Consider the following 17,193-nt stretch of genomic DNA (forward strand, 5'->3'; position numbering starts at 1 on the left):
AAAACTCAGAGCCAGGGGGCTGGAGAGGTGGCTCAGTGGTTAAGAGCACTGTCTGTTCTTCCAGAGGTCCTGAGTTCAATTCCCAGCAACCACATGGTGGCTCACAACCATCTATATGAGATCTTCTGGCTTGCAAGTGTAGCATTCATACACTAAATAAATAAATAAACCTTTAAAAACAGAAAACTCAGAGCCATGTAATTGCTACACTCTTTTAGGTGTCTCTTAGTCATTTTTATTTCTTTTGAGAATTCTCTTATCAAATCTGTCACTCATTATGTTAAAAAAAATATTGGTAGTGCCATGTTTATTTATTCATTTGATTGTTGGCACTTGCAACTTTTTTAAATTAATTTATTCTTGTTACATCTCAATGGTTATCCCATCCCTTGTATCCTCCCATTCTTCCCTCCCTCCCATTTTCCCCTTATTCCCCTCCCCTATGACTGTTCCTGAGGGGGATTACCTCCCCCTGTATATGCTCATAGGGTATCAAGTCTCTTCTTGGTAACCTGCTGTCCTTCCTCTGAGTGCCACCAGGTCTCCCCCTCCAGGGGACATGGGCAAATGTGAGGCACCAGAGTATGTGAGAAAGTAATATCCCACTCTCCACTCAACTGTGGAGAATGTTCTGACCATTGGCTAGATCTGGGTAGGGGTTTAAAGTTTACCGCCTGTATTGTCCTTGGCTGGTGCCTTAGTTTGAGCGGGACCCCTGGGCCCAAATCTGCCTATCATAATGTTCTACTTGTAGGTTTCTAGGACCCTCTGGATCCTTCTACTTTGCTATTCTCCCATGCTTCTTTCATCTAGGGTCCCATTAGGATGTCCTCCCCTCTGTCCTAGTTTCCTGGCAAGTGAAGGCTTTCGTGGGACATGCCCCTTGGGCTAGTATGCAGATATAAGTGAGTATATACCATTTGAGTCTTTCTGTTTCTGGGTTAACTCACTCATTATGATCATTTCTAGCTCAATCCATTTATCCACAAATTTCGGGAAGTCCTTAATTCAAGCGACACCACATGCTGGCGAGGATGTGGAGAGAGAGGAACACTCCTTCATTGCTGGTGGGAATGCAAACTAGTACAGCCACTTTGGAAATCTATCTGGTGTTATCTCAGAAAACTGGGAATAGGGCTTCCTCAAGACTCAGCCATTCTACGGCTTGGAATATACCCAGAAGATGCTCCAGCACACAACAAGAAAATTTGCTCAACCATGTTCATAGTAGCCTTATTCATAACAGCCAGAACATGGAAACAGCCTAAGTGTCCATCAGTAGAAGAATGGATAAAGAAACTGTGGTACATATACACTATGGAATACTACTCAGCTATTAAAAACAAAGCACTTGTAACTTTTAACAAAAATTGTTCTCTCCTCTTGAGTATCAGTCAGTGCTTGGCATTGAATTGCTTTGTTTTGTTTTGTTGCAAGAGGGCCTTTCTATGTAGCTCAGGCTAGCTTCAAACTCAGAGCTCAGGCTAGCCTCAAACTCAGAGACACCTGCCTGCCTCTGTCTCCCTAGAACTAGATTTGTCCCGTTGTATATGTCACCATGCCCAGCTGATTTTAAACTGATTTGTTAGAAGATATGTATTATAACTTCTTCAGCTTAGTTACTCATTACGTAGATAACACATGGTTCTTCATTGGCAGGTAAAAATCTGGCCTGGAACTGACATCATGGTGTTTGCTTGCTTGCTTGCTCACTTGCTTGCTTGCTTGTTTTTAAGCACTAGCTACACTGGGTCTCTGTTCCAGATTCCCAGCTTTTGAAAACTACTGAGTTGTCAAGCCCAGAGCAGTGATCAGCACCACCACTTTACACTGTTGGGGATGGAGGCTTTTAATAGTGGTCCTGATACAGTCGTCAAGAGTTCTCAGAATACAAAACCAAGTGACCTTTAGTAAACACCCAACGAAAAAGCACACACGTTTCCTCTGACAAGCATTTCCCATGGCTATTGTTCAGAAATTCTTTTACACAAAAGTCCTGTTTGGGTTCAGTATTTTGTTTCACTTTATATATTTTGGCAGAAACGTTGCTCCACGGAATCACAGAAGCCCCTGGGTGCTCGAACAATCCCAAGCAAAAGCAACAATGCTGCAAAGATTACCATTCCAGATTTCAAGATATATTATAGAGCCATTTTTATTGGGGTGTCTGTTTTCTTGATGCTTTGTTTTGTTTGGTTGGTTGGTTATTTAGTTCCTTTATATTCTAGACACTTAATGCCCTGTCAGATGCATCGCTGGCGAAGGTTTTCTCCTACTCTGAAGACTCCCTTTTCAATCAACTAGTTGTTTCCTTTACTGGACAGAAAGTTTTTAGTTTTATGACAATTGTACCTTTTTTTGTCACTTGTTGGCCGCTCTATTCAGAAAGTCTCTTTTAGAACCTATATCCTATAGACCATTGCTTATGTTTTCTTCTCAGTTTCAAAGTTCTGGATTCCATATTGAGACATCAGATTCACATGAAGTATTTCTTGGGGTGCTTGAGTGTGTCTCTGTGTGTGTATATGTGTGTGTGTGTGTGTGTGTGTGTGTGTGTGTGTGTGTGTGTGTACACACGTGCTCACACAAAGCACTAGGTATAGCTATAGATATGGATCTGATTTTATTCTGCTACATGTGCACATCCAATTTCCCAGGCACCGTTCATTGATGCTGCTGCTGTCCTTCAACCATGTATCTTGACACTTTATCAAATATGAAATGTATTTAATTACATGTGCTCATATTTGGGTATATTATTTTTGTTTTGTTGAGCTAGATGTGTATTTTTGTGTCAGAACCTTTTGTTAGCATAGGGCTGTAAAGTGGCGTGAAATCTAGTATGATTGCCCTTCCAGCATTGTTCTGACTAGGTTTAGGTTTGCTTTGGCTGTCTGGGATAATTTGTGCTTTGTTTAAAATTCATAAAAATACATAATTTAAGATATTTTTATATTTCTGTGGAGACTGTCATGAGATTTGAGTAGGATTGCATTGAATCTGTAAATTGTTTACAGTACTCATTTTTGCAATATTAATTCCTCCATGGGGGAGGTTTTCCTCTTTATGTGTTTCCCTCAGTCTCATCAAAGATTCAGTGCTCTCCTTGTGCATGTCTACCCTTCCTTGTATAGGTTCGTTCCTAGATATGTTCTTTTAGGATATTGTGAATGGAAGATTTTCTACAATCTCTTTCTCAACATGTCTATCTTTCGCATACAGAAAAACTGCTGACTTTTGTAAGTTATTTTTGTATACTGAAATTTTGCTAAAAAGTGCTGATCATTTCTGATTTTCAGGTGAATTTGCTGGTCTTTCTTGCACACACTTTCATATCTGCAAATATGGATGACTTCATTTCTTTCCCTATTGATATGCCTTTAATTTCTCTTTTGTTTCTTATTGCTTTAACCAGGCCTTCAAGCACTACATTGACAGGGAATAGGAAGAGTATACAGCCCTGTCTCCTTCCTGACTTGAAGGTATTGCTTTGAGTTTTTATCCATTTAGGATGATGTTGGCTGTGGGTTTTTCAGCTATAGCTTTTTTGTTTTGCAGTATCCTCCCAACACTCCTATTCTCTCTAGAATGTTTATCATGAAGATACTTTTTATTTTGTCAGTCTTTTCTTCATCTTTCAAAATGGTCATTAAATTTATCAGTTTATACACTGACCCATCTCTGAATCTCAGGGATAAAGCCAATCTTATTGTTGTGGGTGACCATTTTTTAATATATCTTGTATTGGTTTTGCAAGTATTTTATTGAGCATTTTTGTCTACTTCACAAAACAAAAGCAAGTGCTGCAAATGTCTACAAGCCAAACGGTGTGCATAGGACTGTCGCTTTTCGTTGTGTTAAATAGTCACGCAAAGTATCAGTTTTCACTATGGTAGTTTTCATATTTAACTTGCTTTTGTTGTTTCTCTACTCCCTGATCTTCATCCCCTGTTTCCTTTCTTCCTTACATCTTATACAGTCTTGTCCATAGTAGCCAGGACATATAAATGTTAATTGAGTAAAGTAAATATATTTGTGTTTCTGGTAGAGTATTCTCCCAAGAAACATTTTGAGTCCTAAGAATGCATTTCAAGACAAGGGCACTGTTTATTTCACTGTAGGGCTCCATACTTCTCAAGGAAAAAAAATCCTTCCAAAACAACATTCTAAATGTTAGTAAGGCATGGGATCTTTTAAGAACCTGTGGAAAACATTATACATTTTTAGTAGGAAAAAAAACCACACACAGAGATACTCTTAAAATTATGTACACTGTTCTGATACATGACAGAAGACTTGTCTAAATGAGGCATATTGAATTCATTTCACTGTTACCATTATCCAAAACGTCAGGGGCAGCATTATGCTATTACTTGTGAGCTTAGTAACTCATGTATGTTAACATTCTTTGGGTTGGTGCTGTTTAAACCAGCAATTTCTCTCGTCTACTGTAATGCCAAGTTTTAATGTCAACAGTGTTTATTCATCATCACCGCATTAACATCATTTAAACATTTAGCTGTGTACAGTTAGGAAATGTCTATGAGACACATAAAATACACACAGCCATGTCATCTCAGGAGAGAACACTTCACTGTGTTTTATTAGGCTTTTCCTTGCGTAGTGCTACTACAGGATTTGGAAACAAAGGATCACTTGACTCTTATACCCTACGTGGAAAAAAAAAACAAATAAACAACAACAACAACAAAAACCCATACAACATAATTTGTAGACAAGCAGTGTAGTTACCTAAAGAATAATGACTCATTGGTGTGTTTTAGTCATCTATACATCTTTTAACAGTGAAGTTTTAACTAGATTTTTTTTGTTCAAAAGAAAAAAAACCTGTGGGATGCATTCCTCAGCTTATTTAAATATCCAACAGTGAGTAAAATATGTACTATGCTTTGACAGTTTTTTTTAATGAAACAAGAAAGACAAATTACATTGTAATTCTCCAAATAAAACAGCACATTGCACACCAAATACTTGACCAGTCAACCATTAAGACTGGCTGGGACTGAAGTGGCAGAGTGCTGCAGTGTGGGTAGGGAGGGCAGCTGCATGGCAGAGTGCTGGGGTGTGAGCAGGGGGAGCAGCTGCATCCAGTGCTGCATGGCAGAGTGCTGGGGTGTGAGCAGGGGGAGCAGCTGCATCCAGTGCTGCATGGCAGGGTGCTGGGGTGTGAGCAGGGGGAGCAGCTGCATCCAGTGCTGCATGGCAGAGTGCTGGGGTGTGAGCAGGGGAAGCAGCTGCATCCAGTGCTGCATGGCAGGGTGCTGGGGTGTGAGCAGGGGGAGCAACTGCATCCAGTGCTGCATGGCAGGGTGCTGGGGTGTGAGCAGGGGGAGCAACTGCATCCAGTGCTGCATGGCAGGGTGCTGGGGTGTGAGCAGGGGGAGCAGCTGCATCCAGTGCTGCATGGCAGGGTGCTGGGGTGTGGGCAGGGGGAGCAGCTGCATCCAGTGCTGCATGGCAGGGTGCTGGGGTGTGGGCAGGGGGAGCAGCTGCATCCAGTGCTGCATGGCAGGGTGCTGGGGTGTGAGCAGGGGGAGCAGCTGCATCCAGTGCTGCATGACAGGGTGCTGGGGTGTGAGCAGGGGGAGCAGCTGCATCCAGTGCTGCATGGCAGGGTGCTGGGGTGTGAGCAGGGGGAGCAGCTGCATCCAGTGCTGCATGGCAGGGTGCTGGGGTGTGGGCAGGGGGAGCAGCTGCATCCAGTGCTGCATGGCAGGGTGCTGGGGTGTGGGCAGGGGGAGCAGCTGCATCCAGTGCTGTATGGCAGGGCGCTGGGGTGTAGGCAGGGAGGGCAGCTGCATCCAGTGCTGCATGGCAAAGCACTGGGGTGTGGGCAGGGGGAACAGCTGCATCCAATGCTGCATGGGAGAGTGCTGGGGTGTAGGCAGGGAGGGCAGCTGCATCCAGTGCTGCATGGGAGAGTGCTGGGGTGTGGGCAGGGGGAGCAGCTGCATCCAGTGCTGCATGGCATGGCGCTGGGGTGTGGGCAGGGGGAACAGCTGCATCCAGTACTGCATGGCAGATTGCTGGGGTGTGGGCAGGGAGGGCAGCTCAAAAAAATTGATCCTGGTACTGGGATTTTCTGTTTGTTCATTTTTGCTAGTACATGATGTCTGGTTGGCATATTGTTCCCCCATTGTAGGGTAACGCCATTTAAACCATGTATACATAGTTTCAAAGTCCTACCTACAGTGTTAAACTTTCCCTTAATTTCTGTCTTCCCATTCTCAACTCACTTCATCCTTTCTCTTCCTATTTCTTTCCCCCATTTGATATCACTGTACTCTACCCCAACTTGCTTAAAAGATATGAAAATCAGTGGAGGAAAAAAGCTGGAAATAGATTTACCACATGATCTTGCTATACCACTTTGGGACTTATATCCAAAGGACTCCAGACTTTACCACAGAGACACTTGTCCTTCCATGTTCATTACAATAACCAGGAAATGGAAACAATCTAGATTTCCATCAGCTGATGGATGAACAATGAAAATGTTGTTTGCTGATGCAGTGATATATTATGAAGTTATAAAAGTCAAGGGTAAATGAATGGGACTGTAAGTGATCACACTAAGTGAGATAGCTCTGACCCAGAAAGACAAGCACAATGTTTTCTGTCACACGTGGGCATCAGCTTTGAATCTCTAGATACGTATGTTTCAGCTAGAGTACCTATAGATGCTAGGAAGCTAGTAAGAAATAATGGGAGGGAGGAACAAAACACTGATGTTTTATGGAAAAGATATTTTGTGAATGGGCTTCTAAATATTTGCTTATCCACGCAGAGTAGTGCTGCCCTCAGATTTGCTCAGAGAACCTTGGCTTTACACCGCTGACTATAAATTCAGAGACTCATAAGTGATCAAAGAGGTAAGTACTGAGTGCTTAGTCCTAAACAGGACATCTATAGTAACTCCTCCAAGGCTCGGGAAACATCCCCCAAGAGAATGTGGAAATAATGCAAGCCTCTGAAGATGAAAAGGAATTTGATGAGACACTGTCTTCTAGGAATGGCTGTACCATTCACAAACTTACAACATCTGAGTTTGTTTTCCCAAGTCCTGTCAAAGACTGACCACGTCAATACTCCCTTATGGATAACAGGGGCCCACAAAGACCCACCCCTCATGAGAAGCTACACTTTGTATGGAGTCACACTCCTCAGTGATGTGACCACCGATGCATTACTCTTGCTTAAGTAAACAAACCTTCACCCTGTCATGCAAGCAGTCCTTAGCACAACGTGTCAGGAAAGGAAGGCGCGGGTGGCAGCTGTGAGGACAAGTTGACTGCGACTAGAAAGAAGACGGGAGTGGAATGAGACATGTATGCAGTCACGTGCTTTTTATATGATAAACGTGTGAAAGAATAAACAACATGGGAATAACAATTTTGACTGCTCGTTGTGCTTTCCTGCTTCCCTTCCTTTTTTGCTCCCTTTCTAAACTTTCCGAAACCTTACCATTGTGTATTATCTTCGTAATGGATGACATTTCTAAACTTCTCATTATCAGTATAATTAATGGTCATTAACAGTTCTGAGATACTCTTTGTGAACTCCAAGTAGTCCTGACTTAGTATTAGTTTAGACAATGTTTGATCATAGCTGGGTATTAAGTTTTATATATCTTTCTGTGATTCTTAAGAAACATTTTCTTAACTTGAACGTGGTGGCGCACGCCTGTAATCCCAGCACTTGGGGAGGCAGAGGCAGATGGATCGCTGTGAGTTCGAGGCCAGCCTGGTCTAGAAAGTGAGTCAAGGACAGTCAAGGCTACACAGAGAAACCCTGTCTCAAAAGACTGAAAGGAAAGGAAGAAAAGAAAAGAGAATTAAAGAAAAGGAAAGATTTTTGCCTATGATCTGTTCATTGTGATTGCACTAATATCTGATATCATCTTCTCTCTTATTCGCTTTCATATAAATTTTACTTGTTGGCATGGTATTCATCATTACTACATTCTCCTTGGAACAGTTTCAGACTTTGCCTTCTTAAATCCATTCCATGCATTCTTCTATACGCATAGTCTCCTGATTTGCATACACATGTCGTATCACCTTTTAGGACCGTCTGCCTTCAAAATCATGGCAGTTGCTCTCTGTCGTGTGCACCATGGGCAACTCCCAGTGATGAAAGGAAACCATGCTACTATGGTGTTTGTGAGACCTTGCCTCTCTGAGGCCCAGTGCTGAGGTCCCGCGTCCTACTCGATCAGTCTTCATGATGAGGGAGGTAGACATTTGAGTGTGATTATGCCTCGTGAGTTTTATTCTTTTGACAAATCTAGAACATCATTACCAGATGTGCATGGAGGAAATTAGTTCTATGGGAAGCTTGACAAGAAAAAAAAACATAAAACAGTCTCAGCTGAGGGCAGTGAATGAGGCAGTAAGTGCCAGAGGACACTGGGCCCAGACTCTATTCTCTGAGCTGAGCTGACATTCTGCCACAATGACTTTGTTTGGCTTTTTAAATTCTCTCATTTCGAGTGACCTTTCCATTCTCTTTGGCACAATAGTGAAGAACTGTGTTTCTGTTGTAACAGTTTACAACTGGGTACATGTGACAAACCTTGGTCACTGTCCAGCCAGTTGCTCATGTTGAAGGCATGAGACGCAGATCTGGCTTTCATACTTAATCACTCATGGGATCTTATTACTACCACATTAAAACACTCTGTCCCCTGTATTATTGCAATGTGTGTGTGCGCTCTCTGCATAAGGCCATCTTGGATCATATGCTAAATTCTTCAATCTCATTTGTTTTTGCTAGAGCTACTATATCTTGTATAGATGTCTTGGAAGAGTCTTTTCTACAATGAGTCTAACACACAAATATCTGCTTCCTACCTGAAGCTCTTGGTAGTTCTTAGTCTCCTGAAGGATAAAGTTTAAGCTGATTATCAGTCACCACTGAAGCCATGCAAGATTTGTCACCAGAATGTATAACCACGCCTATCTGTTCACTGTTGTCTGTGTTATGTCTTTTTCTTCTGTGGTTTGTCATTGTCTTAAACTTTATATTTCAGCAATGCAGACTTTCTTGCAGATCCTCTCATGTAGCTCTTAACTTTCCTGCTTGGAATCTCAACAACTTTTTTCCTCCTTCCACTTAAAGCACTTGCTTCTCCTGAAACATAGTGTGACATCTAGGGATGAGCCCTCTGTTAGGCTGCACAATGCCGAGTGATCATCCCTAAACACATGTGCATACAAGCAGCACTCAAGTGGGTTGTATTTAAAAGTTTATATGCACATTACATATATATATACATGCATATATAACAGTAATAATTAAACAATATGTGTCCATTGACTTGAGGAGTCTTTGGAACACGGGAGTAGTGAGATGGAGAAGAGAAAGGGACAGACAACACAAATACACTACTCATGCACTAAAATCTGAAAAAGAAAAAATAAAGCAAATGTCTCCTTTAGACTCTGTACAGACTTCAGAAGCCAGCTTTCCACTAGAAAGACAAATGATATTCTTGAGTGATAGTATTGATGTCAATTACAGAGGTGAAAAACTGGCTGCTGAAGATTGGAGCCAATGAGAAAAGGCCAGAAGGCTAACACTCCCAGGCGCAATTGATATTGTAGTTCCACAGAGGAGGTTGCACAGGAGCAGGCAACTGCTGTAATTTGTCCAAAACAAGAGTGAAGTTTTGATCTTAAATGTCCATACTTTAGAAGCCCCACATTTAACTATCATGTGGCATTCTGCCTTTCAGAAGCTAAAACCAAGCGACAGTAACAGAGGGAGGAAAACAAATCTAGTTTGTCAGAAATAATAGCCATGCTTTATTTGCTTTAGCCTACTAATTCATAAGTGAATACTGATGTATTTGTTTTACCTAGATATCACAAACGGCTCTTGGGATTAGAAAAAGAAAGACCCTTGAATAGTATTATTTTATGGGTAACTCTATAAGGACTTACGTTTATATTCAGTATTTCTTTTGTAATCCCCTTTTCTGAGCTTAAACCCATGGCATTTGTGGTTAGTATATAAAAATTTCAACACATATATTCATTCTGAGAAGAAAGTCCTAGTGACAGAAGAACCATGAAATGATATAAAAGATTGTTTAAAAAAATAATAAAATAAAATCCACAAAAAAACTGGAAAAAAAGAAACATGGCCCGCAAACGGGGGGAGCAACGTGAGGCCTGACTCAGCACTGCGCACAAAAGGGAAGTACAAGTCTGCTTTCTGTTGCTGTGATAAAATAGTGACCACAACCAACCTGGAGAGGAAAGGGTTTATTTCATCTTACAAATCCCAGGTCATACTTCATTACTGAGGGAAGTGAGGGAAGGGACCCAAGGCAGGAACCAAAGCAGAGGCCACAGGGGAAGATGCTTTCTGGCTTGTTCGGTTTGCTCCCTTATCCTATCTGGGGATGGCACCACCCACGGTGGTGGTCTGAGCTCTCCCACATCAATAATTAATCAAGAAAAATGCCCCTGAAAGACTTGGCGACAAGCCAATCTGATGGAGGCAATACCTCAACTGACTTTTCAACTTTAGCTTGTGTCATGTTGGCGAAAACTAACCAGCACAAGCAACGAGTTGGCACCACGAGTTGCTTCTGCGTAGTGTAGTTTTATGCATCTTGTGGGAACTACCAGATACAAATGACATTTAGCAGATAGCCGTTTATCTGAGTAGAGATAGCAATGCATACAATTTCTTGCCCGTTAATATATTCACACCCTAATCTATCTATGCAATGATTCTATAGGTCATTTATCAACACCACAAACGATATAACTGCTTCTGTTATTTGCTTTCTTGATTATTTGAAACATGTAACAGGATGAAAAAGAGAACAGGAAGTCATTGATGTAGCGCGGAGAGCAAGTAGAGGAAGAAGTGAAAGGGGGTGTGAAGAGACAGGGGATGAGAACAAAGGCGCTATCTGCCAGCTTCCTAACTTTCACTGGCCAAGTGGAACCAACGTAGAAGTAGACAAATTATAAAACCCAAGTGTAAACAAAGGGCTCGGGTCCTTTTTGTCAGTGCAGGTGCATATTCGTATCTTGGTACCATTGGGAAAGAAAATGCTGTCCTGTATTCAAATGCCGTTAGGTTATTTACAGCTAGATCTGGAAGTTTCATATTTATCATCGTGAAGTTTAAAGCCAAATGTCCCTTGTTCGGGAGCACCAAAGATTAACAGATTAGAATGTTTTCCACATGTCCATTTTTACTGTCAAGAGAATTTTAAAGAAGTTTTCCAGCTTCCGCAGCTGAACCAGATGTCAGTGGATCCCACAGAGAGATGAAATTGGCAGAGTAGCCTTCCCATAACCCCAGGGTTGTTTTTATCAGGGATCAGTTGAATGTCTAGGAGTCATTTGTTGCTAAAGGCTATAAAGTTTTGGGGTCCAATCTGCCACAATTAAAAAAAAAATAATCTGCTGACTTGCAAAACCAGCAGTATTTCTTACAACTTTTTCTCACACAGCACTATAATTGATGCTGATGTTGGCGTAAAAACAGTAAAAGGTCTCATTTCCACTGCTTGCTTCCGGTATCTAGTTTCAGAAACATCAGCACAGAATATTTCATCAGCCACATTTTTGTTATGCAAACGTGTCCAGGGGCCTTTATTTACCGGATTGGTCTCTTCACTGTGTTCTCAAATGACTGAAAGAGTCGATGGAATCTGGCTAAAATAGGATAAAAATAATGTTTCATTAAATTTCGATAGTTCGCTTCAGAAAATCATGGCCAGAAGTCCAAATGTGGTTATAATGACACACTTTATCCCCTTATTTATGTAACTCTTAAATTTCTGTCACTTTAAGTGTTAAAACATATTTTTAAATAAATGTACACTTTTAAACATAAGTAAATAAACATCCTTCTACTACTTCCTGCCTTGTTTGAGTAAATGGAGTATCACTAACACTTAATTCTCCTGCAAGCTCTGTTTGGTCATTTACCTCTCCTCCAGAAAATTCTAGAAACCATCCCAAGAATTTCCATAAAGTATTACAATTTAAAATTTTTCAAGGGATTTTTTTTGTCTTACTTGAACCTTTACAGATTGTTTTACATGCTCCTTTGAAGTTTCTATTGACATGTCTTTCAGCTTATTTATTCTTTGCTGGAAAATGTTCAGTTTGCTGATAATCCTGGCTAAAGCACCTTCCCTTCTGTTAGTGTGGGACTGTTCATCTTATACCATTTCCTTTAAACTATTTCTTAGTTTCTGTCTATGTGCTCATACATTATCTTACACATTCCATTCTCTATGTTTGCTCTTTAGGTCCAGAAGATATTAGTCATATCTAAGTCTGACTTGGTAACTTTTACATTTCCATAGCTACATTAGGAAACGCACACTCCTAAAACACTGAGAATCTGCTTAAAGATATCTACAAAATGGGCTGTGGTGTCACACACCTTTAATCCCAGCACTTTGGAAGCAGAGGCAGGCAGATGCCTGTGAGTTTGAGGTCAGCCTGGTCTACAGAGTCAGTTCCAGATAGCCAGGGCTACAATGAGAAGCCTGTCTTGAAAACAAAACAAAAACAAAAACAAACAACAATATCTACAAAAAATTGACACAGATTTTATTATTTTGGATTGAATAAATAGATCGATTTCATGAAAATTGTCATTTGATCATAAGTTAAATCTTTCAAAATCAGATATTGAATCTCGCCACTTACTTGAATCTTAGTTTCCTCCATAATATTATGCTGATTTTGATGGAAAATCAAGTATATTGCTAGACTAATGTCATTATTTGACTTTTTAATGATAAATTTAATCATAAAGTCATTACTTCATCTTGTAATGAATTTTTTCTGTTAGGAATAACCATATTCATTATAGTTATGCTGGTTATTGTGCTCTTGTTATACTTATTGCTTTTAACAATTTTCCTAAAATCTCTTTGGAAATTTCGAATAAACAACTAGGATATCTGGAATGATAATTATTATATTTTAGCTTTTCTCTGTCTATGTTAGACTCTCCTACTTCGTCAATGATTCTTTTATTTATCTTTGTTTTCATTAGAATTTTTCATAGAGTATATTTTAATCATATGCCCCCCTCACTACTCCAAGACCCTCTTCCCTGCTGTAGCCACCAACCTTCATGTTCTTTCTCTCCCTTTCGTTCTCTTAAAAACAAAATGAAAATGAAAATCATAACAACAACAAAAACCCAGTAGGACAGGAACAAAACCAAACAAAAATCAAACAGCCTTTCTCCCTCCTTTAAAAAGCACACGGAGTTCATTTTGTATTGGCCAGCTACTCTGTCCTTCATTGCCCCGGGCTGTGGAAGAAAACCCAGTGACACTCCACTGCAGAAAATTGATTTTTCCCTTCTGCTATAAATTCAAACAAATTCTTGGTTAGGGGCGGGAAGAACGTTGATGAGTCTTTAAGTCATTTGAAATGATCAATAATCAGTTTCCCTTTATTGTATAGATATATCGGTTTTACGATGACTGATTTCTGACTATTTCTACTGATCTATCTAAAAATATTTAATGATTGTAAGAGACAGAATACCAGAATGTCCTCAGACACAGACTTTTGCATGAATGGCTGCATAAACAAAACCTAAATATGACGATATCAATAGACATGCCAAGGTGGAAGGAGAAAAAATATCCTGGAGTCCCTCCTCTAGACAAACCGTCAGTCCTGAAATCATATGTGCACAAGCAACACTTTAATTGGATTCAGCAGGCTGTATTTATATATTGATGCATATATGTGCATATCCAAGGCAAGAGGCTGAGAAAGCAAAGAAAATGGGGAAATAAACATTTATATTTTGCTTTTCAGAAAGATAAAAATAAATACAGCTGTAATAGCGAGAAGAACAAAACGTGTGGTGAGTGCATTAACGTCCCACTGGGGTCTCTGCAGCAATGGCTGCTCCTGAAGCGCATAAGCATCTTCTTCTCAGGGTCTGGGCACATGTATCAATCAATAGAGGGGACCAGGGCTTGAGTTTAGATCCTTAGCACCACATAAATGCTAGACACAGCAGCAATGCCTCTCCTTGTGTCCGCAGTGCAGAAGCCTATCCAAACGAGCTGCTTTTTACCAATTAAACAGGGTGGGAGTCTCACGAAGTGCCATATCCTATAAACCCAGCACTCCAGGGGCAGAGACAGGAGGACCAGGAACTCCAGATCATCCTTGCATATTTAGGAAGTTTGAGGCTAGCCCCAGGACCCAGGCAAAAGGCCCTGCCTGGAAACATATTCCTGTAATTCCAGCATGGGGAGGGGGGTGGTCAAGATGGGTCAATGTGTGGGGCTTCATGGGCTACCAGCCTCTTGGTGAGCCAGAGTTCCTTGTGTAAGATCTTTTCTGGAAAACCAAGGTATAAAGTTAAGAATGTAGGAGGCAGTTTTTTACTGCCTGTTCAGAAGAATAATAATAACACCATATAGAGAAGCAATCCTTTCCTATCTCATTTCTTCAAGATACTATGAAGGGGTATATTTTGTTTCTGCTGAATCATCATTGGATCTTTGGATTAAAACCAACTTCATGGTGGCACACAATCATTTCATTGTTACACTGAATCAAATAGCCAAGTATTTCACTGAAAACTTTTGTATCTATATTGATTAATATAATTTGTCCAAGGCCTATTTTTTCTGTTTGTCTTTATTGATATTGTTTTGGAGTTTGAAAGTTTTTCTGGAAAAAAAATTATATTGGAGTTAGTTCTTTGGAGATCTGGTAAAAATTTGGCAGGCTAACTCTCTGTTCCAGGAATATTCTTGTTGTGAAATTTTTTTATTACTACTTTTACTTTATTATTTGTCACTGGCTGTACTTGGTCATCTGTATTCTCTTGGTTCATTTAAGTAGATAATATATGTTTTAAAAATTATCTGTAATGGGGAAATAGAAGGACCCAGAGGGTCCTAGAAACCTACAAGAAGAACATTGTGACGCGCGGATCTGGGTCCAGGGGCCCTGCTCAAACTATGGCACCAGCCAAGAACAATACAGGCCGTAAACTTCAAACTCCTACCCAGATCTAGCCGATGGACAGGACATTCTCCACAGTTGAGTGGAAAGTGGGGTCTGACTTTCATGAGAACTCTGGTGCCCCATATTTGACCACGTCCCCTGGATGGGGAGACCTGGTGGCACTCAGAGGAAGGATAGCAGGCTACCAAGAAGAGACTTGATAGCCTGTGAGCATACACAGGGGGAGGAGGTCCCCCTCAGTCACAGGCATAGAGGAGGGGAGTAAGGGAAAAATGGGAGGGAGGGAGGAATGGGAGGATACAAGGGATGGGATAACAGTTGAGATGTAATGTGAATAAATTAATAAAATATTTAAAAAATAAAAATAAATTATCTGTATCTTTTATTATGCTTTTCAACTTCCTGAAATAGTCCAAATTTTTCTCTAATTGTCCTTTAACTTTCAGAAACTTATGTAATATCCTATGGGTTATTTTTCTCTGATTTGACTGAGTTGGATTTTCTTTTGCTTAGTTAGACAATTTGTCCACTTGGTTATTTTCAAAGAACCAACTCTCTATTTCTTGATCTCTTGTAATCACTTTTTAGGTACCTTTGTTAATTTCTTTATAATTACTTTATTAATTTCTGCTCTGATCATCATTAGTTCTCCATATCTATTAAATTCTTGGTTGCCTAGTTTTCTTATTTCCAAGTCTGAGAGCATATCACTAGATTGTTATTTGAGATCTTTATTTTTTTCTTTCCATTTTTTTCGGGGGTTGGAGGGTGGGAATGCCATAACACAGAGATAAATATTTTCTACTTATAACTCCCTTTGTTGTGTTTTCATTACTTATCTTTTCATTTTGATTTGACGCTAGGTTTTTAAAAAATCATCTCTCTCTGGTTATTTCACTAGCAGCCATTCAAAAATATATTCTACAATCTCCATATTTTCTTTTTGTCTATATGTCCTTCTAATAAGATTTATTCTTGCCAAGCTTTCACGGGTGTAACTTTCTCTTCTCTGTCTGATATGCTGACTTACTTTTGGTCATGAATGGTTTTTGCTTTTGTTTTTGTTTTTTTAATCATGGACTGCTTTTGTTTATCCTTCAGTTTTGTTTTGTATATATACATATAATCCTTTATATCCAATATATATTATCCTTCAGTTCTTAAAGGTAATTTCTGGGTACAGTAATAGTAATAGTGAGTGATAGCCTTGATAGACACTAGTCTCTTTTTTCTTTGCCTGAAAGTTTCTGCTGAAGTTTGGTATTACTCTGATTGATTTCTCAGGATAACACCCGTGTTTCATAGCTTTCTATATTTTTCCCTTCTGCTGCACACTTAGAATTTTGACAATAAGATGCTATGGAAGGTCTCTTCTGGTCCTCTTTAGTTGGGGCTCTGTATTTTTCTTTACGTAAAGGTCCTCCTTAGGACATGTTCTGCTCTTGATGGTGACTTCCTACCTCTCTATGATTTTTAGCTGTTTTATCACCTTCTTCTTAACTTCTATAGCTATTTCCCTCTTTCTTGTAAGGGTCTGAAATTTGCTGAAGGAACACCCCAGACCCAAATAGTATGTAACAACAAAGCGAGTTTATTCTGCAGAAATAGCCTGCATGCAAGGGTTAACAAACCATACTGAGAGGGAGCTTGAAGGCTCTTTTAAAGACTTCTAGGGGAGCTCTATCTGTGGCTACGTGACTCTAATAGGGATTGGTTGGTGCCCTTGAAGGTTGCCCACTGCTCGTGGAGGTTACGTGGACTCTAGCCATGGGCCTTTTAGCAAAGTCTGGCCCTCACTTTGTTCCATCTCAAATCCTTGAGTGGGGTTTAAGGGCCGATACTGGGATTTTAACACCATGAGTTGAACAGTAGAGGTCCAATTGGGTTCACTCCACCCCTTCATTCTTTTCTTGTAATATGGGGGTCTCTTTTGTCACCCTAACACTTCTTACTCATAGAGTGGCACAGAGGAAGTTTCTCATTTACTGTCTTACCCTAGAAGTCCCCAGCATCCTTTCTTTCCTGGTACATCTACTTTACTTAGCTGTTTAAAATGTATTAATAAATTAATAATACCTAATGCATGCAATTAGAAAATACATTTGTTTCCCAATGCTCTGCACTATGGCTCTAATCATAAATAACATACATGCTAAACGCTGATGTGTTTCGCTAGAGC

General features: G+C 40.2%; 1 protein-coding gene across 4 annotated transcripts in view; it reads right to left on the reverse strand.

The window, feature by feature from the left end:
• HMGCLL1 (3-hydroxy-3-methylglutaryl-CoA lyase like 1) overlaps window positions 1-17,193 on the reverse strand; it is a 123,357-nt gene that overhangs the window by 22,320 nt on the left and 83,844 nt on the right. Inside the window, exon 8 of one of the 4 annotated variants that reach the window (XM_084754976.1) lies at window positions 10,294-11,702. The exons of the other annotated variants lie outside the window; for them this stretch is intronic. Coding sequence (XP_084611102.1) covers window positions 11,661-11,702 — 42 coding nt within the window. The 3' untranslated portion in view covers window positions 10,294-11,660. Of the gene's footprint in view, window positions 1-10,293; window positions 11,703-17,193 lie in introns of those variants that run through there. 4 annotated transcript variants of the gene reach the window in all.

This window comes from Acomys minous (genome assembly GCF_964271855.1).
Source record: "Acomys minous genome assembly, chromosome: 13".
In the NCBI taxonomy this organism is placed as follows: Eukaryota; Metazoa; Chordata; class Mammalia; order Rodentia; family Muridae; genus Acomys; species Acomys minous.